The sequence below is a fragment of the Notechis scutatus genome, chromosome 2 (assembly GCF_049901735.1).
Source record: "Notechis scutatus isolate UNSWTSFEM ecotype Mainland chromosome 2, rNotScu1.2, whole genome shotgun sequence".
NCBI classification, from domain to species: Eukaryota; Metazoa; Chordata; class Lepidosauria; order Squamata; family Elapidae; genus Notechis; species Notechis scutatus.
The window spans coordinates 81,518,870-81,546,437 of NC_142010.1; the positions used below are offsets into that span (position 1 = coordinate 81,518,870).

At 42.1% G+C, this 27,568-nt stretch overlaps 1 protein-coding gene across 1 annotated transcript; it reads right to left on the reverse strand.

Annotated features, from left to right (window-relative positions):
• On the reverse strand, positions 1-27,320 carry CATSPER3 (cation channel sperm associated 3). The gene is made up of 8 exons (XM_026685171.2): positions 26,205-27,320; positions 22,968-23,121; positions 14,211-14,450; positions 10,991-11,173; positions 9,468-9,608; positions 2,088-2,207; positions 1,074-1,231; positions 1-751 (listed from the first exon to the last, which is right to left on the reverse strand). The coding sequence occupies exons 1-8, from the start codon at positions 26,369-26,371 to the stop codon at positions 643-645; spliced, it is 1,272 nt and encodes a 423-aa protein (XP_026540956.2). The 5' UTR covers positions 26,372-27,320; the 3' UTR covers positions 1-642.
• Between the last annotated feature and the right edge of the window lie 248 nt (positions 27,321-27,568).

The window sequence follows — 27,568 nt, forward strand, 5'->3', positions numbered from 1 at the left end:
CCTTTTTCATTCTTTGGCAATAATTAAGGAATAAGGTATTCTCAAAACTTGATGGTACATTCTCTGTGAATGGGAAATGCCTTCTGGCCAGAATAATGGACTTGACCACTAAAAAGGCCATAACAAATGGCCTGGCTTGAATTTCTCTTGGCATTCATCAACTTTGGGAAGTTTCATGTTAATATCAATTTCAACTCTTCTCTCACATGAAGAATAAGAACACTCTCAAGTAGATAGATACCTATGTATACATAAATCTATTATGGGTACTTTCTGTAGGTGTGGAGGGGAGATAGATAGATGATAGATTGATAGATAGATAGATAGATAGATAGATAGATAGATAGATAGATAGATAGATAGATAGATAATGCATGTGTGTGTATATTTTGCCATAAACCTATGAAAAATGAAAGAAATATCACCACCAACACCAAGGTATATTAGCAAAGCAGTCATATTATGTTTGCATTTTTTCAAAAAAGAAACAAAGTCAAAAATATCTTAGCTCATGGGAGTTTTGCATTAATCTGACCAGTTCTAAAACTTAAGTTTCTATTCTACTTTATTTTTCAAATGCAAAGAAAATAATTTTGGCACATTAATCACAGCAATGTCCTACATTACTTTGGTGACAATGGACTACTTAGATTTTCCCTTAAAGCACTGCAAAGAGCGCAAAAACTTTTCCTCGGAATGGTATAGCAGGGTAGTCAAAATGGCAACCATTTCGTAGTAGAGATCTTGCAGCCTGAAATTAAACATATACAGTCATTGTATCAGTATTGAAAGACCAAAAAAAGCCAAGTTCATTCATTTTCAGTGCAACATAGAATTATTCTACTCAATTGTATATTCAACACGCAGCAAATTGCTCCGAAAGTCATTTGGCCATGCCATCTCTAAACACATTACTTAACTATAGTGTTCAGGGTAACCATTTCAGATGCTTTAAAAAGAATGTTTTCTATTTGGTCTTAGGATTGGGGACAGTGAAGCATTTGATCATTGCTGAACGTTAGCATGTGAGTAGGATCTAAATCCCAGACTCTTATTTAAGAAAAGTTACACACTTGTACATAGTGGCATCCTGACGATCAAGGGATGCCAAATAGAGGTCAATGAATGGCAGGCTGGCACAGAAGTCTTCCAAGATCATAGGATCTGAATGAAGCAGGCTCTTTTTAAAGCTTTCCGCCATTTCATCAAAAGTTTTGTACTCAGTTGATTTCTAGGGTGAAAAGAGAGCTGTTAAGTTTAATTACTCATTCAGAATTAATTCAGAAGCCAGTTTTGGTTTCACAGAACCAAAAGTCGCTTATCCAAATAGCCACAATGGAAAGTATGGAGTGGGTCATCAGATTTAAAATTTGCCTCATGAATAACCTCATTAATGTTTACAAATTTTGTCCAGTCTCAATATTTAAGGATGGGGGTCCCCTCAAGTTATGCTGTGCTAGCTCAATATGGAGGGGAAAGGGTGTTCCTATGGGAGGGATGAGGGAAGAACATTGGGAACTTGTAAGTATCTGTAACGACAGTAGGGTTACACAAGGCAGGAACTTCATTCCAGCTCCCTAGCTAAAGCAAATAGAGTCGCCTATACAACATATGGGGTAGCAGCAACATAGAAAGATGATAGAGGTGGATTTTAATGACAATGGCAAAAGCTTCATTTCAGACTGAGGTGGGATGGGGAGAGACAAGAGACAAGACAGTGGCAAATCATTCATGTATTTTACCAAGAAAACCACATCAACCAAGTGATTGACAAAATGATGCCAGATGATGGGTTCTCTAAGATCAGATGGCACTCAAACTGATATTGTGAAACAGCTGAGGAACTTTCAGAGTACTAATGATGTTTATGATGTGACTGAATTAAAACTTTTGAAATTTCTGGTTGCTGATGTTGGCCTGGGATGAAAAGACATCCCAAAGCCACAAAGACAGAATTTCAGCAAGAACAGGGAACATAAGATGTGTGAACGTGAGAAAGCTCAATACAGTGAAAAATGAGATGAATCAACTACAACGAATGAACGGGAAACTTGTCTATTGAAAAAAATATAAAATACAGAGCTTACCTGCAGATTGAACAATTCAGATATTTCTTCCTGTTGCCTTTTTAAGATGGCCTGCTTCTTTGCAATCAAAGTAACCTGCCTTTCTTCTGTCAGCTTTTGCTCATATTGCTCAGTTGAGGTCTACATAGATTAAAGGATGTTGAGACAAAGGGCCCACTTGGTTTTAGCTTCCTACTAAGAATGGCCTCACTGGCTGGAGATGACAGAAGAAAACTACAGAGCAGAATTCATTTACCGCAATCTACAACCATACTGGTTAAGCCAATTCTGAGTAACAGTAGTTTAAAATCAACTGCCGCATTGGCCAACAGCCATGTCTCAAATGATAAATTGTTTTCACTTTGCAACTTTAAGGAACTTCTCTCCATTGTGTAGTCTCTCTCCTCAGTTTCTAGGTTACCTAGGACCTAAACAAGACTTAATTGTACTATTATTTTGACACAATCATGTTTGGATGACTGTAGAAGGCACTGTAATTTACTGGTAGGAAAACAACCACTGAGATGGCTTATTATTATAGTGGATAAACATGTCCAATCACATACAATGTTTAAAACATAATATTTTCATTAAGAGCTGAAATTCAAAAATCTGAAAAACAACTAGACTGCAAATGTGTGTGTGTGCATGTTTGTGTGTATACACACATACAAATACTGTATATAAAAATATCTGATTCTCCGTAGAACTGCTGCGAGCATCCAGAGAGTGGGAGGTGCTTCAGTCCTTCCTTCTCACAGGCTGAGTTATAATTGAAGAACGCTCCTCCTTCCTCCACGTGGCTCCTCCATGCGTTCTCCCAGTTTTCACTCAGCCTTCGAGAAAGCAGGCAGCGATCTCTTGTTCCTTGGCCGTTTTTCAGAGTTTTTGCTTCTAAGTGTTCAGGTTTGCCTTTATTCCTTTCCTCCTTGTCCCTGCGTTGATAGTGTGCTCTTAAATTTAATTGGTGAGGCGTTTTTTTTTTTTTGCCTGTTGGAAGGGGTTTAAGGGCTCGGAGCTTTACTTCGCCCCCCCCCCCTCTTCTCTTTCTCTGCATTTCCGAGCGTGCCTTTATCCAGCCGCTTGTCTCCGTGCCTTGATTTATTGCACTATTATCATTCCCCCTAGAACGCTTTAGAGGAAGCAACGCTTCCTCTCCCAGCCCTGGCTTTTCGTTGTTCCTGATTGCCTGGTAGCGAATAGGGCTGGTGCGCCTCTGATTGCCTCGCGTCGTGCCGGGCGGCCATTTTGGAACCGCCTCGTGGCCGGCGCCATTTTGTTTTATTTTAAATAATATTTTTTCCTGGCTGTGTGTAATTTTTGTTTTTGGATTTAAGCTGTGTGGATTGAGGCCCTAAGCGGGACCGTCAGGCCGCGTGGAGCCCCCTTTTTTTATTGGAGGACACTGTGGTTCCGGCCCTGCTGTCTTTCCTTTAGAGGTTTTTTTCTTGTTGGCCTTTTCTGTCTGTATCAATCAGCTTGTTCAGAGGCGCGGGCACGTACTTCCCATTGTGTTGGGAGGCTGCCTAAAAAGCCTACCTATTATACTTATTTTGCTTCCCTTATTTTTTGGCCTCTGCGTTCATTCGGCTCATTTGGATTTGTATTTAATAATTTTTATTATTATTTTCTCCTTGTGCCTATTTGGCCCTGTCCTTGGGCCCCGCCTTAAAAAAAAAAAAAAAAAAAAGGAGAAAAGAAATTATTATTATTAGTTATTTTATAATATATTCCAGCAAGCTTTTGTGTAGATATTTTTGGATAGTTTTCTCCTTGTGTTTTTTAGTGCTTGGTGTTTTAAAAAACAAATTCAAATAAATAAATAAATAAATAAATAAATAAATAAATAAATAAATAAATAAATAAAATAAAAAATAAAAAATAATAAAAAAAATTTTTATTCAAAGGGGGACGTGATCTGATTTGGGAAAACCGGTTTGCGTTTGTAAGCCGAACTCCTAGGCGTGCCAACCGCCATATTTGTTGTAAGGTTTTTTTCCTTGATACCATGGCAGAGAACAATCCAACTGGCTCTTCCCTGAAGGCCAAATCGAAGACGCACTATCTTCGTAAGAGGGACAAGGACTCCTCCAGTGCTTCTCAAAAGGACGCCTTAAGGCGTCACAAAGCTCTGGAAAAGGAGTTCAGTAAACGATCTAAAGAACTGCACACTATAACTACCCCACCTTCTACCTCTGCCCATCCCCTCCCCTGCCGAGTCGTTCTTCCCCCTCCAGGTGCAGTACATCCACCCGGAGCCGCCAGCCATCCCGTACTCCAGAGGCGACCTTCACGCCAACCGCTGCAGGTCTTCGCCCTGAGGAGCCGCCGTCAACCATCATCCCTGATAGTATCAGGGAATGGATGCAATTTGCTATCCGTCAGGGTATAGCTGATGGAATGCAGCAGCTATCCAGACCTGGTTCTCGAGGGAGGACTTCCGACGTTGAATCTTTATCTGGTCGATCTCTCTCCGGGCAGGCGCCCCAGCAGGGTCAGGTACCTTCTCATACGGATGCCCCATCCCCAGGAGGAGGAGCCTCAGGAGGTCTCGCAGGAACAGGAGGAAATGGGCTTTGAGCCCTTCGGGGAGGAGGAAGGCTCTGAGAGGGGGTCCTCGCAGTATTCTGATTTCCTTCTCGGGGACCCTATGGAGGGGGAAATGTCAGAGGACGAGGGCATTTCTCCCGAACAACCGACGGTTGTGGGCCTCTTTAAACCCCAGTTATTTAAGTCCTTATTATTTAAGGCTAAGAATAGCTCAGGCCTGGCCTCTCAATCTCCTTCTGATCCACCGCCATCGACTTCGGAGGATCCAGATGACCTCATGTTCAGGCAACCGATTGTGGAAGCAGAAGTTATTCCGGCCCCCAATCTTCTCAGACTTGGTTGCGAGGCAGTTGGCCTCGGTGGGTCCTACACCCGCCCCTCTAGTCAGGATAAGAGGATGTTTAATCTGGACCCAGCATTCTCTTCTATGTTAGACACCCCGGAGGTAGACGATCCAATTGTGAGGCTGACCTCCTCTTCCAACCCTACGGATGCGTTGGAGGCGCTGAAGCCAGAGGACAAGCGGGCGGAGATGGCTCTTCGGCGAGCTCACCAGTCCGATGCCTGGGCCATCAGGTCGGCCACGGCCGCCTCCTTTTTCACCCGTTCCTCCATCAAGTGGCTCAGGCAGCTCAAGCAGCATATCCCCCCGACTAATACCAGGGCCCATCAGGATATTGCAAAAATCACAGCAGCGGCGGAGTTCGCGGCTGATGCCACCTTTCATTCGGTTAAGTTCGCTTCACGGGCCATCTCCTCCCATGTTACAGCTAGGAGATTACTTTGGCTTCGGCATTGGCAGGCCGATGTTAAAAATAAATCCAAGTTGGCTTCAGCCCCCTTGGCAGAAGGGAAGCTGTTCGGGCCTGCCCTTGAACCCTTGCTTTTGGAAACTCGAAATAAGAAGAAGTTTCTTCCTTCGCTTTTTCGCAGGCAGGAGTCTAGAGGGTCCCAGCCCTTTCGGAGGGGCTCCTTTCGCCCCCCATACCAGTCGTCATTCTCCCCTAGATTCCAGGGTTCCCGTCGTTTCGGTCATCCTACCACGACCGAAGTGATACAGGAGACAGGAGCCGAAGAGGAGGCAGCTTTAGGAGACCCTTTAGAGGCTCCGGTCACAGGGCCTCCCGCCGGCCCAGATAGGGCCTCAGACCTTCTCCCCATAGGCGGTCGTCTCAGGCATTTTGCAGACCTCTGGGAGAGGTCCACTTCGGATGCCTGGGTGAGGAGTTCCGTGCGTTTTGGACTCGTTCTACAATTCCTCTCCCCCCCCCCCTGAACATTTCAGGATTTCACCTGTCTCTAGGGATCCTACAAAGCGGGCTCTTATGGATTCCGCCATTAAACATCTGGCTGACATTAGGGCCATCCAACCTGTCCCATCCTCTCAACGAGGAAGAGGTTTTTATTCTCTCTTGTTCTTGGTGCCTAAACATTCAGGGGTTGGAGACCTATTTTAGATCTCAAGCGACTTAATCGCTTTGTCAGGCGCCAGAAGTTCAAGATGCAGACTCTACAGTCTATTTTACAGGGTATCAGGGAAGGGGACTGGCTCACGTTAGTTGACCTGTCGGAAGCATACCTCCATATTCCCATTCATCCCTCATACTCAAAGTATTTGAGATTCTGTTATAATAACCAACATTTCCAGTATGTGGCCCTCCCTTTCGGCCTTGTTTCAGCCCGAGGTCTTTCACGAAGGTGCTGGCAGCTCTGGCGGCCCATCTTAGACAAGTTCCCATCCGCATCCATTGTTACCTCGACGATATCCTTATCGTATCCCCTTCCCGACAGCAGGCCGAGAGGGATACTAGTGTTACCCTTTCAGTGCTACAAGATCACGGGTTTTTAGTGAATTGGGAGAAGAGCCAACTTAGCCCTTCCACCCGCATAGCTCACCTAGGAGCTGTAATTGACTCTGTTAAGGGTAAGGTCTTCCTCTCCCAGGAGAGGCTTCATAGTATTCATACTGCTATCCGGACTATCAGGCGAACTGGTAAAGCGTCCTTGCTCAGTTTATCCAAGCTTCTGGGGAAACTTGTTTCCTGCATTTCTATTATCCCATGGGCTCGTTTGCATTCCAGATCCTTGCAGTGGTTCCTTCTGCCGTACCAGCGCTCGGGAAGGAGCACATCAAGTCGAGTGGTAAGGATACCTCCAAGGGTTCTCTCATCCCTTCTTTGGTGGACTCGACCTTCTACCAACAGAGGTCATCTATTCAAGGAGCCCCAAAGGGTCACTCTTACGACAGACGCAAGCCTTTCCGGATGGGGGGCCCATCTGCAGTCTCTGTCAGCCCAGGGAGTTTGGTCTCCTTCGAACGACGACACAACATCAACTGGTTGGAGCTTCATGCGGTATACCTAGCCCTGCGAGCTTTCGCTCCTCAGGTGAGAAGGCACCACATTCTGATCCTTACGGACAACACCACCACCAAAGCCCATATCAACCGTCAGGGAGGCACCCACTCCATCATCCTCATGAGAGAAGCCGAACGACTCTGTCGGTGGGCAGAGACGCATCTTTCCTCCATCAGGGCAGAGCACATTTCCGGGGTCTCCAACGTCCAGGCAGACTGGCTGAGCAGGGCCACGTTGGACCCAGCAGAGTGGCGCCTGCATCCGCGGTTGTTCAGGGAAGCAGCAGACAGGTTCGGGTCTCCTCTGGTAGACCTCTTTGCCTCGCCGCTCAACACGCAGACACCAAGGTTCTTCTCTCGGTTCCCTTCCCACGGGGCAGAGAACCACGACGCCCTGCGTTGCCCGTGGCCTCCCGGCCTCCTGTACGCCTTCCCTCCGCTTCCGCTGATCCCCAGGGTAATTCGGAAGTTGCTGTTCGAGAGGGCGGAGATCCTACTAGTGGCCCCATATTGGCCCAGGAGGCCGTGGTTTGCGGATCTTCACGGTCTATCGGTGGTTCCGCCGTGGAGGATCCCGCTGGACCAGATCTCCCTGTCACAGGGACCTCTGCTTCATCCAGAACCACAGTGGCTGCAGCTAGCCGTCTGGAGGTTGAGCGGGAAACGATGATTGAAGAAGGCTTGTCTACCCAGGTCATAGATACCATTCTGGCTGCCAGGAGGCCTTCCACTACTCGAATTTATGATTCAACTTGGAACAGCTTCTGTAAGTGGTGCCGAAAATCCTCTGTCAATCCTCGCTCTCCTTCTATAGCACAAATTCTAGCCTTTTTACAGGATGGCCTAAATGAAGGTCTCTCTCCCAACACGTTGAGAAGACAGGTCGCGGCCCTCTCAACGGTGGTGGCTGGCGCTCCTTCAGCTCTCTTTCCCACCACCCTCGCATTAAGGCCTTTTAAAAGGGGCTTCTAATTTGCGCCCGCCGGTAGTGCATAGATATCCAACATGGGACCTTAACAAAGTTCTCCTGGCCTTGACTAGGCCTCCCTTTGAACCTCTCAGGGAGGTACCACTCCAGTTTCTCACCTTTAAGGTGGTCTTTCTTGTAGCGATCACCTCAGCTAGAAGGATATCTGAAATTGCAGCTCTATCCGTGAGGAAGGACTTGTGCATTTTTCATTCTGATCGAGTTGTCTTGAGACCAGACCCCTCCTTTTACCAAAAATCAATTCTGCTTTTCACAGGGCGCAGGAGTTGGTCCTACCTAATTTTTGTCCAAAGCCTCTGCATGATAGGGAGAGGCAATGGCACACCCTCGATGTTCGAAGGGCGTTGCGTATTTACATATGTCGCACGCAATCCATCAGGAGATCGGAGTCCCTGTTTTTGTCATTTCAGCCTAAAACGCTGGGTCAAAGGTACCACCATCCACGGTAGGCCGGTGGATTAGGCGACCATTTCCAAGGCCTATTCAGTTCAAGCTCTTCCAATCCCCAGTGGGATAACGGCTCATTCCACCAGGAGCGCAGCTACATCAATAGCTTGGGCTACTCAAGCCTCGCTTCTTGACATTTGCCGGGCGGCCACTTGGGCCTCTCCGTCACCTTTCATACGCCACTATAAGATTGACACTTTCGCTTCGGCTGAAGCGTCCTTTGGCAGGCGAGTCCTACAGCAAGTGGTTGGGGATCCTAAGGAGATTCCGATCCAGACGGAGTCCCGCCCGTAGGACAAACATGCTTTGGTATGTCCCACTCTCTGGATGCTCGCAGCAGTTCTACGGAGAATGGGCGTTGGTTCTTACCTGATACGCCTCTTCTCGTGGAACTGCGTGAGACATCCAGCCCCACCCTTCTTGGTCCGTCTGGTAGGGAATTCTGTTTTTCGGCCAATGATCGTTATTGTATATACTTGAGTTGTTTACTAGTTCAGTTAGAGGATTGTGGTTGTCCTCTCGTCTTCGTGAAACTGGGAGAACGCATGGAGGAGCCACGTGGAGGAAGGAGGAGCGTTCTTCAATTATAACTCAGCCTGTGAGAAGGAAGGACTGAAGCACCTCCCACTCTCTGAATGCTCTACGCAGTTCCACGAGAAGAGGCGTATCAGGTAAGAACCAACGCCCAATTTGTTGTTCTTATTTATTAGATTTATCATTCATTTAGCTTTGAGGTGACTCTAATTCTTCGTTCATATCTACTGGTTGTCTGAAGTTCTACATACCAGATCTGGTAGACCTAACATAAACACTTTTCAGCTAAGGTAAACCAGAATCAAACAGGGGGTTATATACAGTCCACATTATGTTAAAAAAAAACCTCAAAATTAAAAATATAGAAAAATAATATCCCAAAAGAGATTTCTACTGAACAGATTAAATACTTTAATTTTGACGTTCAGTAACCCTGCAATAGTTGACATTATTTTTTTACCCAATGTCTATTTCTAGTAATTGGATTTGAGTAGAAATTTTTAAATCCCATATAAAGGTCACTTACCTGGATATCCATAATGACAACTCCAATAAACATATTGAAAAATACAAAAAATCCTAGGAGAATGAACACTATTGTGAATGTTCGGCTTGTAACAAACTTTCTATTATCCAATTCCTCCTGCAAGTCTGTCCATCCATCAACCTGAAATTTATCAATTGAACATTACAATCTGAAGATACCTTTTGTCAAGCATCTGATAAATTATTTCTCTAGTCCAGAGATGGGACACTATGGCCCCTTTATGACATGGCTGGCTCAGGAATTCTGGGAGTTGAAGTCCATAAGTCATAAAAGGGCCATAATTCCTCCACTACTGCTCTAGTCCAATGCATTCCCTCTCTCCCACAATACAAACATACCTAATCAGGTATAAATTGATTGCACTTATTCTAAGTAACAAAAATTACCAATCAGGTAATAAAAATATTTCATATATTTCACTGCACTGCTGCATTTATGCCATTTCAGTCATTTTGGTGTTTGTTTTATCTGTTATCTCCTATTGTGTTAAAAAAAGATTAAGTAAGATAAAGACTACAGTATTAAGCAAAAGCTGAGGAACATGAGAAAGTAGAAATCTTCCCATGTTAGGAGTGCTTGCAGGACGCAGGCCAAAAAGTCAAGATAGTGGCCACAACCAAAATATCAGAAAGCATGTAAAAATGGGGTAGAGCTTGGTGTATCATTATGGTTGGTGTCTTGATGTTGTTGTTGTTTTTACCTCCTGGCCTATGTCCCACTGTGGGGCCTTCTATTAATGTGTGTTTGATCCTTCTGAAAAGAAAAGGGTAGACTAAACCAATTTGGCCTGATCCAGAGAAATCATGGTTACTCCTACGTGGGTATTAGTGTGCTCACTCTGCAAGCTAAGCTAATAATGTTCACAAAGGCTACTTAGACATTATGATGATACTTGCAGAGGATTATCTTCTTACAATGCAAATTAAATCAAACAGTTCTAGCAACTACACCAGCTTGATTTAATCTTAGAAAAGCAATTAGTGATATTATAGTCTGAATTTTCAGCAAAACAAGTAATTCCTTAATAGGTTCTCAAAGTATGAATTGTGTACCACTGGAACTTCAGAGGTAACTTAGAGAGGGGTTACATTTAAAAAAAAAAAGCCTAGTCATGCATGATAGGCAAAGTTTGAACACTGTCAAAGCTCACCCTGGGCTTTGGACCTTGTTTATCTATGTAAGTCCACAAAGCTCGAGTGATATCCAGACTAAAATTTAGTTCTTGAAAATGGCTTAAATCAAAGCAAACAGGGTTGGAGAAAATACTAAGTGCAATCTTGACAAGTTGATCTAAATAAACAAGGTCTTGCCCTTTGTTTCCCCTTTTATAAACACTCAGATGCTCTGTACTCCCTCTAGCTGTATTCCAATTTTTGTCTATCTAGGTTCATTTTGTTGGAAAACTAGCCTGGAGAAATAAAGTCTTCAATTTCGGTTCCCATTCTAAAACAATAACATTAGTCTAGCAGAGTTGACCAACCTGTGAAATGCACAAAAATTACCGTTACTAAGCTGAAGAGTGTAAAAAAGGCAGCTGCTAAACTGCCCCAGTTCTGTGGATCTCCATGTTGTTCGTCTCCATACAAACCATGTCCCAGAACAGCAAAGATAAATATTAGCAAGAACAACAAGACAAGGACATAGATTACATTTTTCACAGTCTGTCCCATAGCTGCCAGTAGATTCTGTAGAAGGGAAGAACAAAAGAAAAGAATACAAGTGAATACAATTTATGTAATTTTATGTTGATTGCTTCCAACCTGATGGTCTCCAGGTGCATGAGAACAACAATTTTCAGAGCTGCCAGCCACCTCTGGAGGACACCAGGACAGGAAGGATGATTTACAGCTAGTCCTTAGTTTAGGACCATTCCTTTAGTGACTGTTTGAAGTTGCGATGGTGCTAACAAGTGACTTAAAATTGCATCACTGCATGAACAACTGTGGTAGCATCCCTGTGGTCAGGTAATCATGTGCTGAGTAATGGGCATGTATTCATAATGGCTGCAGTGTCCTATCATGTGACTGCCATCTCAGCAGGCTTCTAACAAAGTCAATAGGGAAGGGGGGGGGAGATAACAAATTACAATCACACGATGTTTTACATAATGACTGTGTCAAGCCCAAAATTGACATATACAGTATGTAGCCATTTTAGTTAGGCTTAGTATATATTATTTTTCTTACTTTCTCTTTGGCGGACATGGGGGAAGGGTTTCAGGCTTGCCATATTCCTAAGGGGAGAGAAGTGGAGATAGGGACAGTTGTTTAGGATAGGTGATTCTTCTTCCCGTGGGAAAATGAGCTAACCGTGTTCAGGCACCTTGAGGTGCAGATTTATGACATCAAGCAACGTTGAATTACTTCTGTTGGAGAATGTGGCTTTTGTTTCTAACTTCTGATATTGTGGGGTAATTTCGGGTTGTGTCAGATCCGGAATAACCACGGACTTTGCCAATTTGATGCTTTCCTAAATAAAAGAAATTGTTTCAGGAGATGGACTTTGCTCATTTCTTTTTTAAATGGATTTCATCACTTGGAAACCTGACAGACTGTGGCAAAAAAGGTGGCAAAATTGGGGGTGGACATATGACACCTCACATTGACCACACCATTTAATAAAGAGTTTCCCTTTCCCAATTCTGTTGTAAGTTGAGGAGTATCTCTACATGCAGAGGGGGTGGGGGAAGGAGGCTCTAAACTAAAAATAATGGAACGATAGGTTATAGAGTTGGATCTTTGCCCATCTGAAGCAAAGTTGCCATCTTACACAATGATCAACAATGGCATGGCATGTTTAATTGTGAAAAAAGAAATTACAATAAACTAGCAGCCCCATAGGCTACTTCAGAGAAAACAATTTAGGGACAGCATATAAATCACACCTTCTTGAATTCTTCCAATCCCTTAAAAATAGTTCCATTTTGAATCACATGCCTGGGAGGGAGGACTTAAAATGTCAGCAACATTTTGTGCCACTGTTCAGTGCTTGTTATATAGGGGTACATTGGGGAATTTTTTCTGAGTGTTTTTTCTCCACAGTCCCCAGCCTGATTTAGCCCATTTTTTTAAAAAAAGGATTTTTTCTTTTGTTGGATTCTTCTCCCACACTAAATTTGGTCCCATTCTATTCTCTTTTCTTAGATTGAACTCTGTCCTCTTTACGTAATTTCTTTCCAACATTCTGTTGAGTTGGAAATTATTTTTTAAAGAGTGAGATGAATCAAGGCTTCAAAGCTGCATGCAAGTTAGTCTTTGCCTTTTCCAGTCATTGCTTTTATTTATTTGGCCAGCACATGTGAACATTATAATCATCATAATGAATAATAGTACCATGTGCTTAAGTTTAGAACTTAGAAGTGGATTCTGGAGTACAAAAAGTCATATGCAAATATGTCTGAAATGACAGCTTGTGGAGTTACTGTCTCAATACTAAAAGGCATGGGAGCTGCTTTGATCTGACATCACAAAATAATTTCTTTGCTATATCCAGGGTTTCCAATGAGCAGCTTATCCTGGCTTTGCAGAAATCCATTAACTTTTTATCCATTAACTCCAAATAGTCCAACAAATGGATTTGAGATTTGAAGTGTGAGATGTTTTTGGCACTCACAGATGTTTGTTCTGAAAGAACTAGCAGATTGCATAGGTTCCCTCTGGCATCTGTAATTTGGCATCTGTATGCTTATAGTAAAGGAAAGGTAGCAAGCCTATTCTTTAGTCAATCCCTAGAGTGAAATAGTATGCAGGCTGCATGGGCTTTCCTGCAATGTTAGCCACAATCCATGACCAACACAATGAACTCAAGCAAAGTTCTTAAGTAGGAATTCACATCTGTAACTGAAGAATCTACCACACTGATGTCATTTTTCAGTTCTTTATAAGAATTAGTTCTGTTTGGAGTTCTTAGCAGATGACCCCATGCTTTTTAATATTTCCTCTAAGGGCTTATTAAGTAAGAGTTATTACATTGCAAAAGACCAAGACAAATGACATCTAATAGATATTCTTAAAGAGTGGGAACAACAGCACTGTATTGTAGAAATTTTGTTTAAAAAGTAGAGGTTACCGTCCCTGTCCTATTGTCCCCATTTATTCGTACCTATTTCCTGTATTCTTACTCATGTTTATACTTATACCTATTATCTTGTAAGCAATTGACAAATCCAATCAATCAATCAATAAATAATAAAAATAAAAATAAATTACTACTTCTGTGAGGTCCTTGGTACTTCCTGAGCATGACTACTTTCTTGCAGACATTTCATTACCAAACCAGATAACATAATCATTGCTAGATGTTACCTATTTAGTAATGAAATATTGGGTGAAATAGTGACCCAACACAATACCCTCAACTTGACACAACCCTCACCTGACATGACCTCCCCATCACAAGACCTACTGACCACACAAAGCCCTTACAAAAAGGAGAACACCGACACTGACATCCCCTAAACTCTGCTGAACATGTTACCTAACCTGGTAATGAAACATTCAGAAACCAACCCACAAGCTCGGAGAATGAACCTCCACCCTCATCCTCCACTTGAGTTGCAGACATTTGCCACTATTGCAGAGAGAAAGGCATTCCAATATGTGATCCCTTCCCAAAGCCTACAGGTGAATCTTGGCATTAATATTGACCACAACATCACATAAGTATACAAGACAGAGAGGTCCCTTCTGAACAGGAAAAGGAAAGTTGTATCTGATTACTTACAGTTATCCCTGGACTGTAGTAGAGTAGTTTGAGGACGCGGAGAGCTTGGAACCCTTTCAACATGGTGAAAATATGGTGTCTTTCGGGGTTGCTCTGGTCAATGGTGTATGGCAGGTAAGCAAGGAGAAGGACAGAAGCATCAAAACGCTTATAACCATCTTTCCAATAATTGATCGGGTCCAAGTAAAGGCACATTAGAAATTCTGTGGTATAGATGGCTAAAATGATCAGATCTGCTACCTAAGAAAGAAATTGTTTGTAAGTGATATTGTTCAAAGGAATATGCTTGCATATATGTGTGTGTTTGTATACACACACAGACATAATGTATGTGTATACATTATACACACATGATTCTTTTTCAAACCTTATAAATTAGTCTTTTTTTCAGGTTTGTCTGCTTATCTACCATCCAGTTGAAATATTTACTAGATTATTTAATTTTAGTGTTCTGCCGAAGAATAGTTCGAAGTAATCGATTTAAGAATGGTGGAAACAAAGTGTCCCTGTAAAGTATCCTTGACAGTTGTGCCATCTGACTTCATTTTTAACAAATTATTATTTTAATAAAAAATTAAATAAATAAATGAGAAGTTGTACAAAGCAGAGCAGCCTTTAACTCTTGATTCCAGTGGCTTCTAGACTTCACAAATAAGTCTTTACCTTAGCATAGGGGTGTCAAACTCACAGCTTCACGTTGTCATCACGTAACGTATCGTGACTTCCCCCCCCTTCGCTATGATGGGGGTGGGCGTGGCCAGCACATGATGCATCTAGTCCGTGGGCTGCAAGTTTGACACCTTTGCCTTAGCAGATAAATGCTGAGCACGTGCAGCTCACTCCTTCCTTTAGGAGTGGAGTTTCCTGTTCAGAAACACAAAACTGGGGAGGCAGACAACATAAAGGAGGGAGGCTAGGAAAATGGCAGGACACAACCTCACCAATTTGTAATAATTTGGTGGCCATCCAGATTATTACAGGCTAGATCCGGCAAGTCTAGCCATGAGTTCTTCCATGAGAGGTATCTAATAACTAGGCCTCTTAGAGTAATACTAGTTGCATACCAATGTGAGTGAATCAATCAATCTATCGCTCAGTGAATCTTCAAGTTTCAGAGCTGAGACTGAAATTCTGGCTCTTTCAGTTTTTTAAAAAAAGACATCCTAAGGAGACAAGTTCTGCATAGGATTGTGATGGCGAACCTATGGCACTCATGCCGGAAGTGGCACGCAGAGCCATTTCTGCCAGCTCATGAGCCGTCGCCCAGAAGAGATGCACTGTGTATGCGCGCGCACCTCCCGACAGCCAGCTGATTGTTGGGTATCTGCCATGCTTGCACGGAGAGTGGGGCATGCAGGGGGGTCACATGCGCATGTGCAGGGGGGGGTCATGCACACGCTGCATTATGGGTGCAGGCACGCATGCACATGCGCATACGCATACACACGCGTTTTTGGCGTGCAAGGAAGAAAAGGTTAGCCATCACTGGCATAGGAAATGGTATCCACCCAATGTCTGGTTGTCTAATATACTGTTAAATTTTAACGTAGTTCTATGCCTCTTGGAGAGTAATTTCATGTTAATGTATGAAATGATGCAGCTCTATCAGTTCTAATTTTTATTTTTAGTCTACTGGAAGGTGATAATGTTGTGTAATGATCTGGGTTTAATAAATAAGCAAAACTACCTGACTCCCATTTTCAAAGCCCTTAACAGATTATTTATTTAAAAAATAAAGCAATGAACAGACTTCTTGACATTAGCCAGGCTTTTCTCTCCTCTTCCGTGCCAGCAAAATATAATTAAAGCCAAGAAGTTTATGTTTATTAGCTCCTGTCAAGTAAGTTAAGAGATTCAAGGTATGTAAAAGATAAATCCTTCTCAAGAGGAAGGCTACAGTAAATCAGGACAAAAGAGGTTATTGCAGTGCAAACATTTTCATTTCAAGTTCATATTCTTGGAGCTTATAAGCAAAACACATTCAGTTCTAAAAATATTTCTAGGTAAAGAGAAAAGTATACCCATTACTAGGATGGAAAAAGCAGTCAAGATAAACCAATCTCTATCATACAGAGGATGCGGCGCAATATTTTCCAAGCTTTATGGAATATTTGAGAGAGGGAGAAGGAATATGTGGAAAATCTGGATATGGTGGTTTGACATTGAAATGAGACACAGGGAACTGTCTCTGAGAAAAATGCCAACCCTGAGAGAACTCAGGTAGCAGTATTTATTGAGAAAAAACACAAGCAAAAATACAGTATGCATATTCAGAAAACAATGACCTCAACAGGAGATTACTTCACCAGCTTGAGAACACACAATCTTGGAAAATCCCAGATGTTACCTTGCTAGGGTGAGATCATACAGCCACGGAAAGTCTCATGGGAAAGTTTGGAAAGTCCCATGAGAAAGCACAACTGTGTATCTTGTACCTTGAACTTTCACCCATTTTCCTATTCCTTCTAAACTGGCAGAATCAAAACAGAATGAGGCACTCTGAGCAAAGATACTCCTACCCCCACCAAGAATGCCCACATCTTCCTAGACTTACTGCTAGTATTCAAAGGCCTTACAGAAAATGATAAAATGATAAATAGGTTATATTACCACATTCCCTCCTTTTTTATTTATTCAAAGATAGGGGTGTTTTAGTGGCATAGTACACAGTTCCCTCATGACCTGATCCCTCACGCCGGAAGACTGAGGTACACATTTGTAATAGATTAGGAATACATTGAATAAAACAACATAATAAGATACATATAGCAATAATAATAACAACCCTTGCAATAAGGAGCGAAACCATGATCCATCAGGAAGCCAGGACCACAGACTGTCCCAGAATGATGCATTAAACCCATCGGCTCCGGATTGATGCTGAGCAATACGATCTTCCATGTCCTGAACAGTTTTTGTAATGTTTGGCTCATAATTATGTATAAAAACACAACAATGTGAATGAATTAAAGCACAAACTCCTCCTTGAGCAGCTAACATAATATCTAAAGCATATCGATTTTGCAAAGTAACTGTACGAATTTCAGACATTTCTACATTAATCATCTTAATATTCTTTATAGTATCATTAAACATAGCAACAGTAAAATTATTTAAAATATGAATATCTCTATAGTTCATAGCAATTCCCAAAGGCGGGATAAGACCTCTAGAAATTTGTGTCCATAGATTACCTCCCATGGTTAGGATCTGGAATTGCTCTGTTGTAGCACAAGACAACTGTTTTCTCCAGGTTGCATTCTTTATTAAATCTTTTTCCTCAAAAGGCACTCCATGCAATGTTAGTCCTTCTCCCACTCTCCCAGGAAGGTGCATACACAACCAACAATTGGTGATGTTCAAGTTTTTGGCAGTTGTGCGCAAATCTTTAATGTAATTATTATCTGTCCACAAATCATCGCCCAAATCTCCGGCACGCTGAACATGCTGTCGCTGCTCTCTCCGCACCCGAGCAGCCCAGGACAGATTAGGCAGAATCAGCAGGATCAGGAACCACAGATGCGCCATCCTGCTCCTCCGAAACTTCCTTCACAGGTGCCTGCGAATGATCAGGCCGAACACACCGACCAGGAACCCAACGAATTTGACCAAGATGTTCAACTGCTGCATAACCACGTCCCCACGTTATCAGCTCAGCAGGAACCCATGCTGGATCCGGAAGGAACCGCACCAACACCCGAGGTCTCACCGCATCTGTAGAAGGAGAAGAAAAATGCCTGCTGGCCGCGCGCAGGGGGTTACCAGACAAATTTAAAAAATTTAAAGTATACAAAGCTAGATTTAATTGATCTTGAATCGCCGGGAAGCCCCAGGAGCTTCCCTCCTTTTTTATTTAATTTAGTCAACATGGTCTTGAGCGTGGAATTATGACGTTCTACAATAGCCTGCCCAGTAGAATTGTATGGAATGCCAAATTTATGTTCCACAGACCATTGTTTGCAAAACTGATCAAAACCGGTGCTCCGATAAGCCGCACCATTATCAGTTTTTAAAGTTTTAGGTGTTCCAGCAACTGAAAAAGTCTTAATGCAATGATTGATGACATGTTTAACCATCTCACCTCTTTGAGGGGTAGCCATTAAAAATCCTGAGTAAGTATCCACAGTCACATGTATATATTTCCAGGGCGCAAATGGCGGATATTGAGTAACATCCATTTGCCAAATCATTGAAGGTTTCAACCCTCTGGGGTTAACTCCCATAGGGATATTCGTGTCCCTGCTTTGAACAAGTTGGACATTGTTGAATTATGGCAGCAGCTTCTGCAGTGGTAAGTTTAAATTGCTGTGCCAATGCTTTAGCGTTTTGATGAAAATAACTATGACTGTCCCATGGCTGGACAGTGAGGACTGAAGTTACAGCACTGTCAGCTTTGGCATTACCTTGTGATAAAATTCCAGGCAAATTACTATGACTACGAATATGAGCAACAAAACACACATTCACACGCTGCTCCAAACATCCTTGTAACAGCAAAAGCAATCTTAAAATATCAGGTGATATTCCAGGAGACAAATAAGAACCTGCTACAAAAAGGTAACAAATTATACACATACAATGAATCCACTATTAAATTAAAATCCTGATTGTGAAAATTTTGAAAAGCCAAAACTACAGCAGCAAGTTCTGCCTGCTGGGCAGACTTCTGCTCTGAAGTCACTTTTGTATGCCAAATTCCAGATTTATCTTTCCAAACACAAGCACCAAAACTTTCCCTCCATCAGTAAAAACTGTAGGAGCATCTGATATGCCCAATGATATCCTTTCTTACATTTTGGGCACACTGATTTAGGACGAACACCCTGTCCCATTGATCTCTTATTCTGCTGACTTTGACCTCCTCCAGGAGCCCGACATTGCGCTTTAAAATGTCCAGGCTTCCCACAATTGAAACAATTCCCCTTCTGAGCATGTCCTGTTTGTAAAGCCAGAGCTAAAGTTTCCATGTTAAAAGACTGACTCCCAACCTTCCTACATGCATTAATCAAATCTGCGATTTCTCTCTCTCCACTTGCTACCAGTGGATTTAAAATCTTTTGCAATCTGTGTTAGCTTGTTCTACTGCTAACTTAAAAAGCAACTCTTTCTGGGCGAATTGATTATCAATTTGTCTTTCAATAGCCAATTTCAGTCTGCTAATGAAATTTTCATAGGGTTCATTGTTCCCTTGTTTGATGTTAGTAAAGGTCTTCTCACCACCTTCGCCGTCAGGGAGAGACCCTATGGCTTGAAAAATTATTTGTGGGAGAAGAATGAACCCTTCCTCAGGCATACCATCTCTCTGTTGTTCCACTGTTGTAAAATTACCAGCTCCATAAAGCTGATCTGGGGTAACATTTGCTGTTCCCCTCTGGACTGCCAGCTGTCTCCATTTCTGATCTAACACCAAATATTGAGCTGGAGTTAAAATCATATTCAACAGAGCTTTCCAGTCAGCCGGAATCATTTTATTTCCATAACCAACTGCTTCTAACAATGCCTGAGTATATGGCGTTCTAACACCATATTCTTTTGCTGCTTGCTTAACTTCCCTCAAAATTCTGAGCTGTAAAGGCTTCCACTCCCGCCGGATTTAATGCAGCATCCATGACAATTTCCACTGGATTAAGTTGAACTTCTACTCCAAACTCCACCAAATCATCTCCTGATAATTCCCCTCTATTCTTTGCTTCTTGAATAGCTGCAGTAACAGCATCCACCTGAACCCTTAAAGGTAAACTCTTATCCTCTGACAAAGTATTTCTAGCGCCAGACAGTTCCCCAGATTTATCTGGAGGTGCCGTCGGGCGGCAACAAACATACCGCATGGTAAAGCGGCAAACCTTCTTCGGGGGTGATAGGAGCGGTTGTTCATAAGTAGCTAATGCATCCATAATCACTCTCCAGGTTAACAAAATTGAAGAAGGGGCACGGGTTCCTCGTGCAAAAATTTCCCTATCTTTTCCAGGACTCTACTTTAATACTACCTCCCTCCGGATATGACTTAATATTTTTCCAAACATACTGTAGTAAATCCTCAATTTCTTTCTTTCCTACAGCACAACCCCTACTGCCAATTCCAAACCCAAAACTATTCCCAATGATCCCTCTCAATTCCCTGATGTGCTCTTTCTGAGCCTTCGAGAGATCTCCCCCATACTCACGAAAGAATCTATCTTCGTCCAGCGAAGAAGATGAGGGCCCAGTCGACGTCCGCGACGATGAGTATAGGATGCGGGAAACGATAGCCTTCCAAGCTATCACGTCGGGTCACCATTTATGGTGGTTTGACATTGAAATGAGACACAGGGAACTGTCTCTGAGAAAATGCCAACCCTGAGAGAACTCAGGTAGCAGTATTTATTGAGAAAAACACAAGCAAAAATACAGTATGCATATTCAGAAAACAATGACCTCAACAGGAGATTACTTCACCAGCTTGAGAACACACAATCTTGGAAAATCCCAGATGTTACCTTGCTAGGGTGAGATCATACAGCCACGGAAAGTCTCATGGGAAAGTTTGGAAAGTCCCATGAGAAAGCACAACTGTGTATCTTGTACCTTGAACTTTCACCCATTTTCCTATTCCTTCTAAACTGGCAGAATCAAAACAGAATGAGGCACTCTGAGCAAAGATACTCCTACCCCCACCAAGAATGCCCACATCTTCCTAGACTTACTGCTAGTATTCAAAGGCCTTACAGAAAATGATAAAATGATCAATAGGTTATATTACCACATCTGGATTCAAATTTCAGGCAATTGCTGAGAAATATATCCGAAGTTATTACGTATTTTTCTAGTTGGCTGTACGGCCTCCCCAATAGGAAGTCCCAGCATGCTTTATAGGCATGAAATGAAATTAAGCCCCTCCCCCCAAATTAAGGCCTATATTAAAACATGCAAAACGGGGGGGGGGAATGGTGGGGGGGGCTTGCCGTTAGGAAGTACTTTTGTTGCACACCCGGATATGGTGCTGCCTGCGTTGACCCCGATACGAAGTGCCCCACCAACGCCGAGGTCAACATCCAAGCTGTCGCCGCCCACCCGCCTGAAGATGCAAGGGGGAAAGAATTAAGTCACCCCCAAAAAGACAGCCTAGCCATTTTTTCGGGGCTCAAAAAAAAAAAAAAGACCCGGCCTTATTATATGAGAAACACGGTAATAGCTATGGGTGGGCATGGCCTGAACAAAGAAATCTCAATGTCCTCATTTATCAAGCCACAGACCCAGTGCTGGTTACCACTGTGATTAGATGTAGACCAAATTGATTTATGGGTTATCAGATTTTAGCCTGATGTCCCACCAGGTTGAATCTTTGCTTACATTTGAACCTCGCTCTTCTATGCAGGAGAGGACAACAATGGCTTTACATCAGCGGTGTCCAATCTTGTGGACTTCAACTCCTTGGCAATTTTAAGACTTATGGACTTCAACTCCCAGAATTCCAATTCTGGGAGCTGAAGTCCACAAGTCTTAAAGTTGCCAAGGTTGAACACCCCTGCTTTACATATTTGCTACTAATAATACTGCTTTTGCTGGAGGTCTTCCTGTTATTGGGCAGGGCTATCAAACTCCCGGCATGCATCACGCGTTGGCCACAAACATACCCAGTTTAGTGAAGGGGGAAAAAGTCCCAATACATCACGTGACGCTGCCATGATGAGATGAGTTTGAAACTCCTGCCCTAGGCCTACTTTAGAAATTAGCATAAATAGTACAATCCAAAGAAAAAAAATGTGTTCCATGGCATGCAAGAGAGCTCTAACAATCCTTATCAACATCTTCTTAAAGCAGCTGTATCTTTTCCCAGAATTGCAACACTGTCTTCTACAGCTGTACCCCAATCCAGGGAAAGCATTCAGCAAAATTGACTGTGCCTCAATCACTATGCATCTCTTTATGGGGCAGCATTGCTTAAAGAGGACTTGCCCTTGAGTTGTAGATGATATTATGAAAGACACAAATGCTGCATGTTTTATCAATCGAATCTCATTGTTTTCACTAGTTGTTCTTTAAAGTTTGAACACAAAAGCATGGAAACCTTGCTGGGTCTAACCAAAATCTCACCTAAATTAGCTAATTAGAAGTGGCTAACTTCTAGTTAGTAAGCCTAACTTGATAGCTAACCGGAAGTCCCTTATAAGCTTCCAAGCAACCCCTGGGCTTAAGCCCTCTATTATGTTCCATTATGACCAAGTTTACAGGTAGTCCTCGACCTATGTCTGAACCCAAAATTTCTATTGCTAAGCAAGGCAATTGTTGAGTAAATTTTACCCCATTTTACAACTATTTTTGCCTCAGTTGTTAAGTAAATCTTGCAATTATTAAATGAATTTGCTTCCCCCATTGACTTTGCTTGTCGGAGCTGGATGGGAAGGTTACAAATGGTGATCAAATGACCCTGGGAGACTGCAATCGTCATAACTACATGCCAGTTGCCAAGCACCCAAATTTTGATTACATGACCACGGGGATGATGCAACAATCATAAATGTGAAAAAAGGGTCATGAGTCATTTTTTTCAGTGCTGTTGTAAATGAAAGGTTGTTAAGTCAAGGACTACCGGTTCAGTCATAATTGCTTTGCTAGGGATAAAAGGTAGCTATCACAAACTGATAGCCTTTGGCTCAATGAGTTGGTTGAAATCTCTTTAAAAACATGATTTCTCCTCATCTTGTCTTTTCTTCTAAAAAAAAAAAAATGCCTTCAGAACAAGGAATTGTGGCCACCTCAGTCAGCCGTTTTCATTACCTGCAGGAACAAATGTGACTCATAACGAACTTTATAATCCGTTTCTAAAGACAAGAATATTGCATTGAGCATAATGCTGCTGATCATAACAGACTTGAATAGAGGATGATAGAATACATTTTCCACAAACTTATACAGGTCAGGATCTCTCCTCCTGGAAAGGAAAAGACAAAAAAAAAGGACAGAATTGAATCTGCAACCTGAAAAATCCTGTTTTCTTAAGCTACTGCTTGTTCAAACAAATTCATATCATGCAGAAGGTGTGGTTATATATGAAAGGCTTTGGATTAGATAGAAGCAGTCAGATAGTTGAAACAACTAACTGCAAGTATAGACTCATTGGATTACCCTTCAATTGTGATGAAATAGCAAGAAAAGAATTCAGATGTCAAGTCAACGGGAGAGTAAGACTTAACATTTCCTTTCCTGGGAAGGGCCAAATGCTTTTAGAGGCAATTCTACACAGCCACCAGTCTCACCCCTTAAATGCCCAGAAGCAGCTTTGGATAATTGCAGAAGGGTCCCTATAGTTGCAGCCCATCTTTCCATAGGGCTGGTCAGCTGGCTCACGGAAAGGTTGATAGGTAGAGGGGGAAGGGAATACCTCACCTCTGTTCAGCTCTAACCAAATTTGTTTTTTTCCCCCACTAATAAAAAAAGGCTGGTTACTATGCAGTGGCAAAAGCAAAGCTACACCTCTGTGTCCCTGGAGGTCACAGGTACCAACAGCGTCTGGACTACATGCAGTGGGGTTGATGAAATTCCAACGGAAAACTACCCGCTCCACTCTTTCAGAGGACTTGCTACAAATACAAATCCTGCCCTATTGTCCCCAATTATTAGTTCCTATTTCTTATATTTAAACTTACGTTTATTCTTATTTCTGTTGTATTGTAAGCTTTTGACTAAATAAATAAATAAATTTTTTCTTGGATTCATCTCCTCTGGAATTGGAACAAGGCTAATAATCACCTTGGCTCTGAAGCCTCCTGGTGTTGTGGGAATACAAGAGCATTACACCTTCCGGTTTCCCTGTAATAGGAAGTTTTACTGTTTGCCGTGACCGCCTAGGAGAACACTTTTATCTTTCTTCCAAAAGAAAAGCCATTGTAGAGGAAGGGAATTTCAAAGGAAGTAGCAACTAAAGTGATTTGACCATTTTGAATGGTTAAAAAAGAGCCAAGAGATGGTTTATAACAGAGGAGTGAAAGGATAAAGCACCCTAACCCATAGCCCAGGGGTGTCAAACTCACGGTGTCACAGCGGCGTCATGTGACATATTGGTGAACCAGGTATGGGCGTGGCCAGTAAGTTTGACGCCCCTGCCCTAGCCTCTATGTTAATTTTTATTTTTAAAAAAGGTAAAAGTATTAGACTATGGTTGTATATAATTTGGTGTTTAAGAGTCTCTGAGTATGTCATGCTTTAGTCCCTTCTCCCAGCATTCATGTTACCATTACTGTCATACATCTTTAATTGTGGCTCTCCCTTTCTAAAAAACTGAAACCTACTTCAAACTCTAGTTTCAAGTTCCTTCATAAGTGAACCATGATTTGATTTTCTTCAGTCAGACTCTTTTAACCAGAATACAGAATACAAGTAGTCCAAAATTCATGTTGCTAAGTAAGAAATTTGTTAAGTGAGTTTTGCCCCATTCTACGACTTTTCTTGCCACATTTGTTAAGTGAATCACTGCAGTTGTTAAATTAGAAACACGGTTGTTAAGTGAATCTGGCTTCCCCACTGACTTTGCTTGTCAGAAGGTCGCAAAAGGGAATCATGAGCGTGGGACACTGTGACTGTCATGTGAGTCAATTGTCAAGCATCTGAATGTAAATCATGTGACCATGGGGATGCTGAAATGGTCTTAAGTGTGAAAAGTGGTCATGTTACTTTTTCAGTACTATTGTAACTTGAATGGTCACTAAGCGAACCGTTCAAAGTTACAATAGTACTGAAAAAAGTAACTTATGACCACCTGTAAGAGTTGGAAGGCACCTTGGAGCTGCTTAAGCAGGACCCTATACCAGGGGTCTTCAAACTTGGCAACTTTTAAGACTTTTGGACTTCAACTCCCAGAATTCCTCTGGGAAGTTTGGAGACCTCTGCCCTATACCATTCCAGAAAAATTTGTTCTTAAAAACTTCCAGTCATGGAGCACCCACAACTTCTGAAGGCAAGCTGTTCTACATCAGTGGTGGGATTCAAATTTTTTTTACTACCGGTTCTATGGGTGTGGCTTGGTAGGCATGTCTTGGTGGACATGGCAGGGGAAGGATAATGCAAAATCCCCATTCCCTCCCCACTCCTGCGGGGAGGTTAGTGCAAAATCCCCATTCCCTCCCCACCCCACTAACCTGCTTTCCAGCTCCGTTCTCCTGTGCAGGGCAACAAAAGAAGACCCAGTCCATCAGCTGGGACTCAGAAGGCAGAGAATAGGTGGGGGCAGGACCAGTCAGAGGTGGTATTTGCCAGTTCTCCAAACTATTCAAAATTTCCACTACCTGTTCTCCAGAACTGGTCAGAACCCGCTGAATGCCACCTCTAGTTCCACAGAATGTTTTGTCAGGAAATTTCTCCTTATTTCAAGATTGGATCTCTCAATTAGTTTCCATCCATTACTTGTTGTTTAACTTTCTCTAAAGTTTTCCTCCTTCTGAAAAAGCAGCTTTTTACCCTGGTCTTAATGTAGATGAGAATTTATTCCCAATTTTTTTTATTGGTGCTTCTGAACTTTTTTTTAGAACTGTAGATAAGTCTCCTCCTGCCCATTGCTGCCCTTTTCCATTATGTGCTTTCCCATCACTCTGAAGCCCCTCTGGCTACCTACTGTTAGAAAAAGCCCAATTGGGGAAGATCAACATCATGTCTTACCTAGAGAGTTAAATAAAGTATGAAAATCCAGGGAGGCTGGAAGCTGTTGGAGAAAGGATTCTACAGCATAATGGAGTATTTGCATACATAACTAAGAACAAATGTTTCATTCTTGACCTGTAAAAATTACTCCAAAAGTCATTAAAAATCTCTTCTAAAAGGAATTTTGAAAGAAAAATGGATTCCATCAAATTAAAGGAACGCCTTTTTATGTATACTACAAAATCCATCATTCCATCAAGAACATGACATTCAAAATTATCATAAATTATTGAAATAGTTTTGAGTAATATATAATTCAAAATTTCAGGAAACAGTTTCTAGATGGATATAAAACTTTAAAAATCCTGGCTGAAACCTTACCGGTATCCAAACGCATAGCGTGCCTCTTCAGTTTCAGATCCAGACTTAAATGCCTCAAATGAGAGCTTCTCAATCAGTCGAGCTTTTTCAAGTATTTCTGCAGAATCTATAGCCATGATTCCCAGAATATGAACTGTGCTTATCTTTTCACAACCACCACTGCACATTCAGAGAAAGTCTACCTGGAGAAGAATGAAAGTGCCAATATGACCTCACTTACTTTGTGACCTCACAATTTTGGAATAGCGTATGTAAAATCTAAAATCTACTGCTTGGGTTTTTGACAGCTTAGAGGAAAGCACATGAAATGTTCCCATCATTTTGATAGTGGTGTAATTTTTTATTTCTAGTATGGATACTGTAGAAGAAATGATTCAGCTATGGATGGAGTATGGAGGAAAATGAGTACAATCGTTTGCACAAAAACAATCTGCCTGCTTTTTAGAATTTGCAGTTAATACTTTGAAGGTAGTAAATTGTTCAAGACGTTGGTAGACTGAGGTGCCATGACTAAGATGTAACTAGGTTATAACCTTCTTGAGGTTACGCTTTTGTCTAGCTACCAGTTGCATGAAAAGTGCAACAGAGGCATCTAAAAAGCTTCTTGGCTTAATTTAAGGCAATCGTAAGCAGGCATGTCTGCCTTCTAATACAAAATGTTAAAAGGGCAGATTTGTCAGATAAAACATACGTCTGTTTGTGATGTGTGTTTATGTCTTGATTGGAAGTATTAAGCTTTTATCAAGGGAAATTGAACATCTGAGAGGATCCTCAGAGGAAGGAGAAATGTGTTTAATGAGAACCCAGTGAAAGCAAGTAGGATCAGAAATGAAAATCTGTAATGTGGATTGGCTTGTGAAAAAAACTAGACCCGCATTGGAAAAAAACAGAAGGAACAATGGAAAAATGCAACCAAGGTGCTGGCTTTACAGAAGGCTCAGAAAAGGTTTCCCTCTTCCTCCTCCTATCCAGGAAGAGGAGGAAAACAAAAATAAGTCTGACAGAGTTAACAGAGGAGTGGAAAAAGCTGAGCAACCCACTGTAGCCATTATAGCTTTCACAGCATCAGTGTAATATACTAATCATGACACTGCAATAAGTACAAGGCGCACTACACTTTGTCCTAACTAAAGTTTGCAAGTAGTCCTTAAAATCAGCTTCATGTAAAGCAAATTATAGGTAACCATTGACTTATCACTACAATTGAGACCAGAATTTCCATCGCTAAGCAAGGCAGTTAAGTGAGCCACATCCAATTTTATCACCTTTTTGTCAGTTATTAAGCAAATTGTGGCAATTGTTAAGTGAATCATGTGGTCGTTAAACAAATTCTGCTTCTCCCACTGACTGCTTGTCAGAAGCCA

Coding starts and splice junctions, on each gene's coding strand:
- CATSPER3 (XM_026685171.2), bottom strand. CDS start 26,371: ATGTGCAGTGGTGGTTGTGAAAAGATAAGCACAGTTCATATTCTGGGA. Junction 23,122..26,204: donor CGCTATGCGTTTGGATACCG/GTAAGGTTTCAG, acceptor TTTCCTTTCCAG/GAGGAGAGATCCTGACCTGT. Junction 752..1,073: donor CAGGATGCCACTATGTACAA/GTGTGTAACTTT, acceptor GTTTAATTTCAG/GCTGCAAGATCTCTACTACG.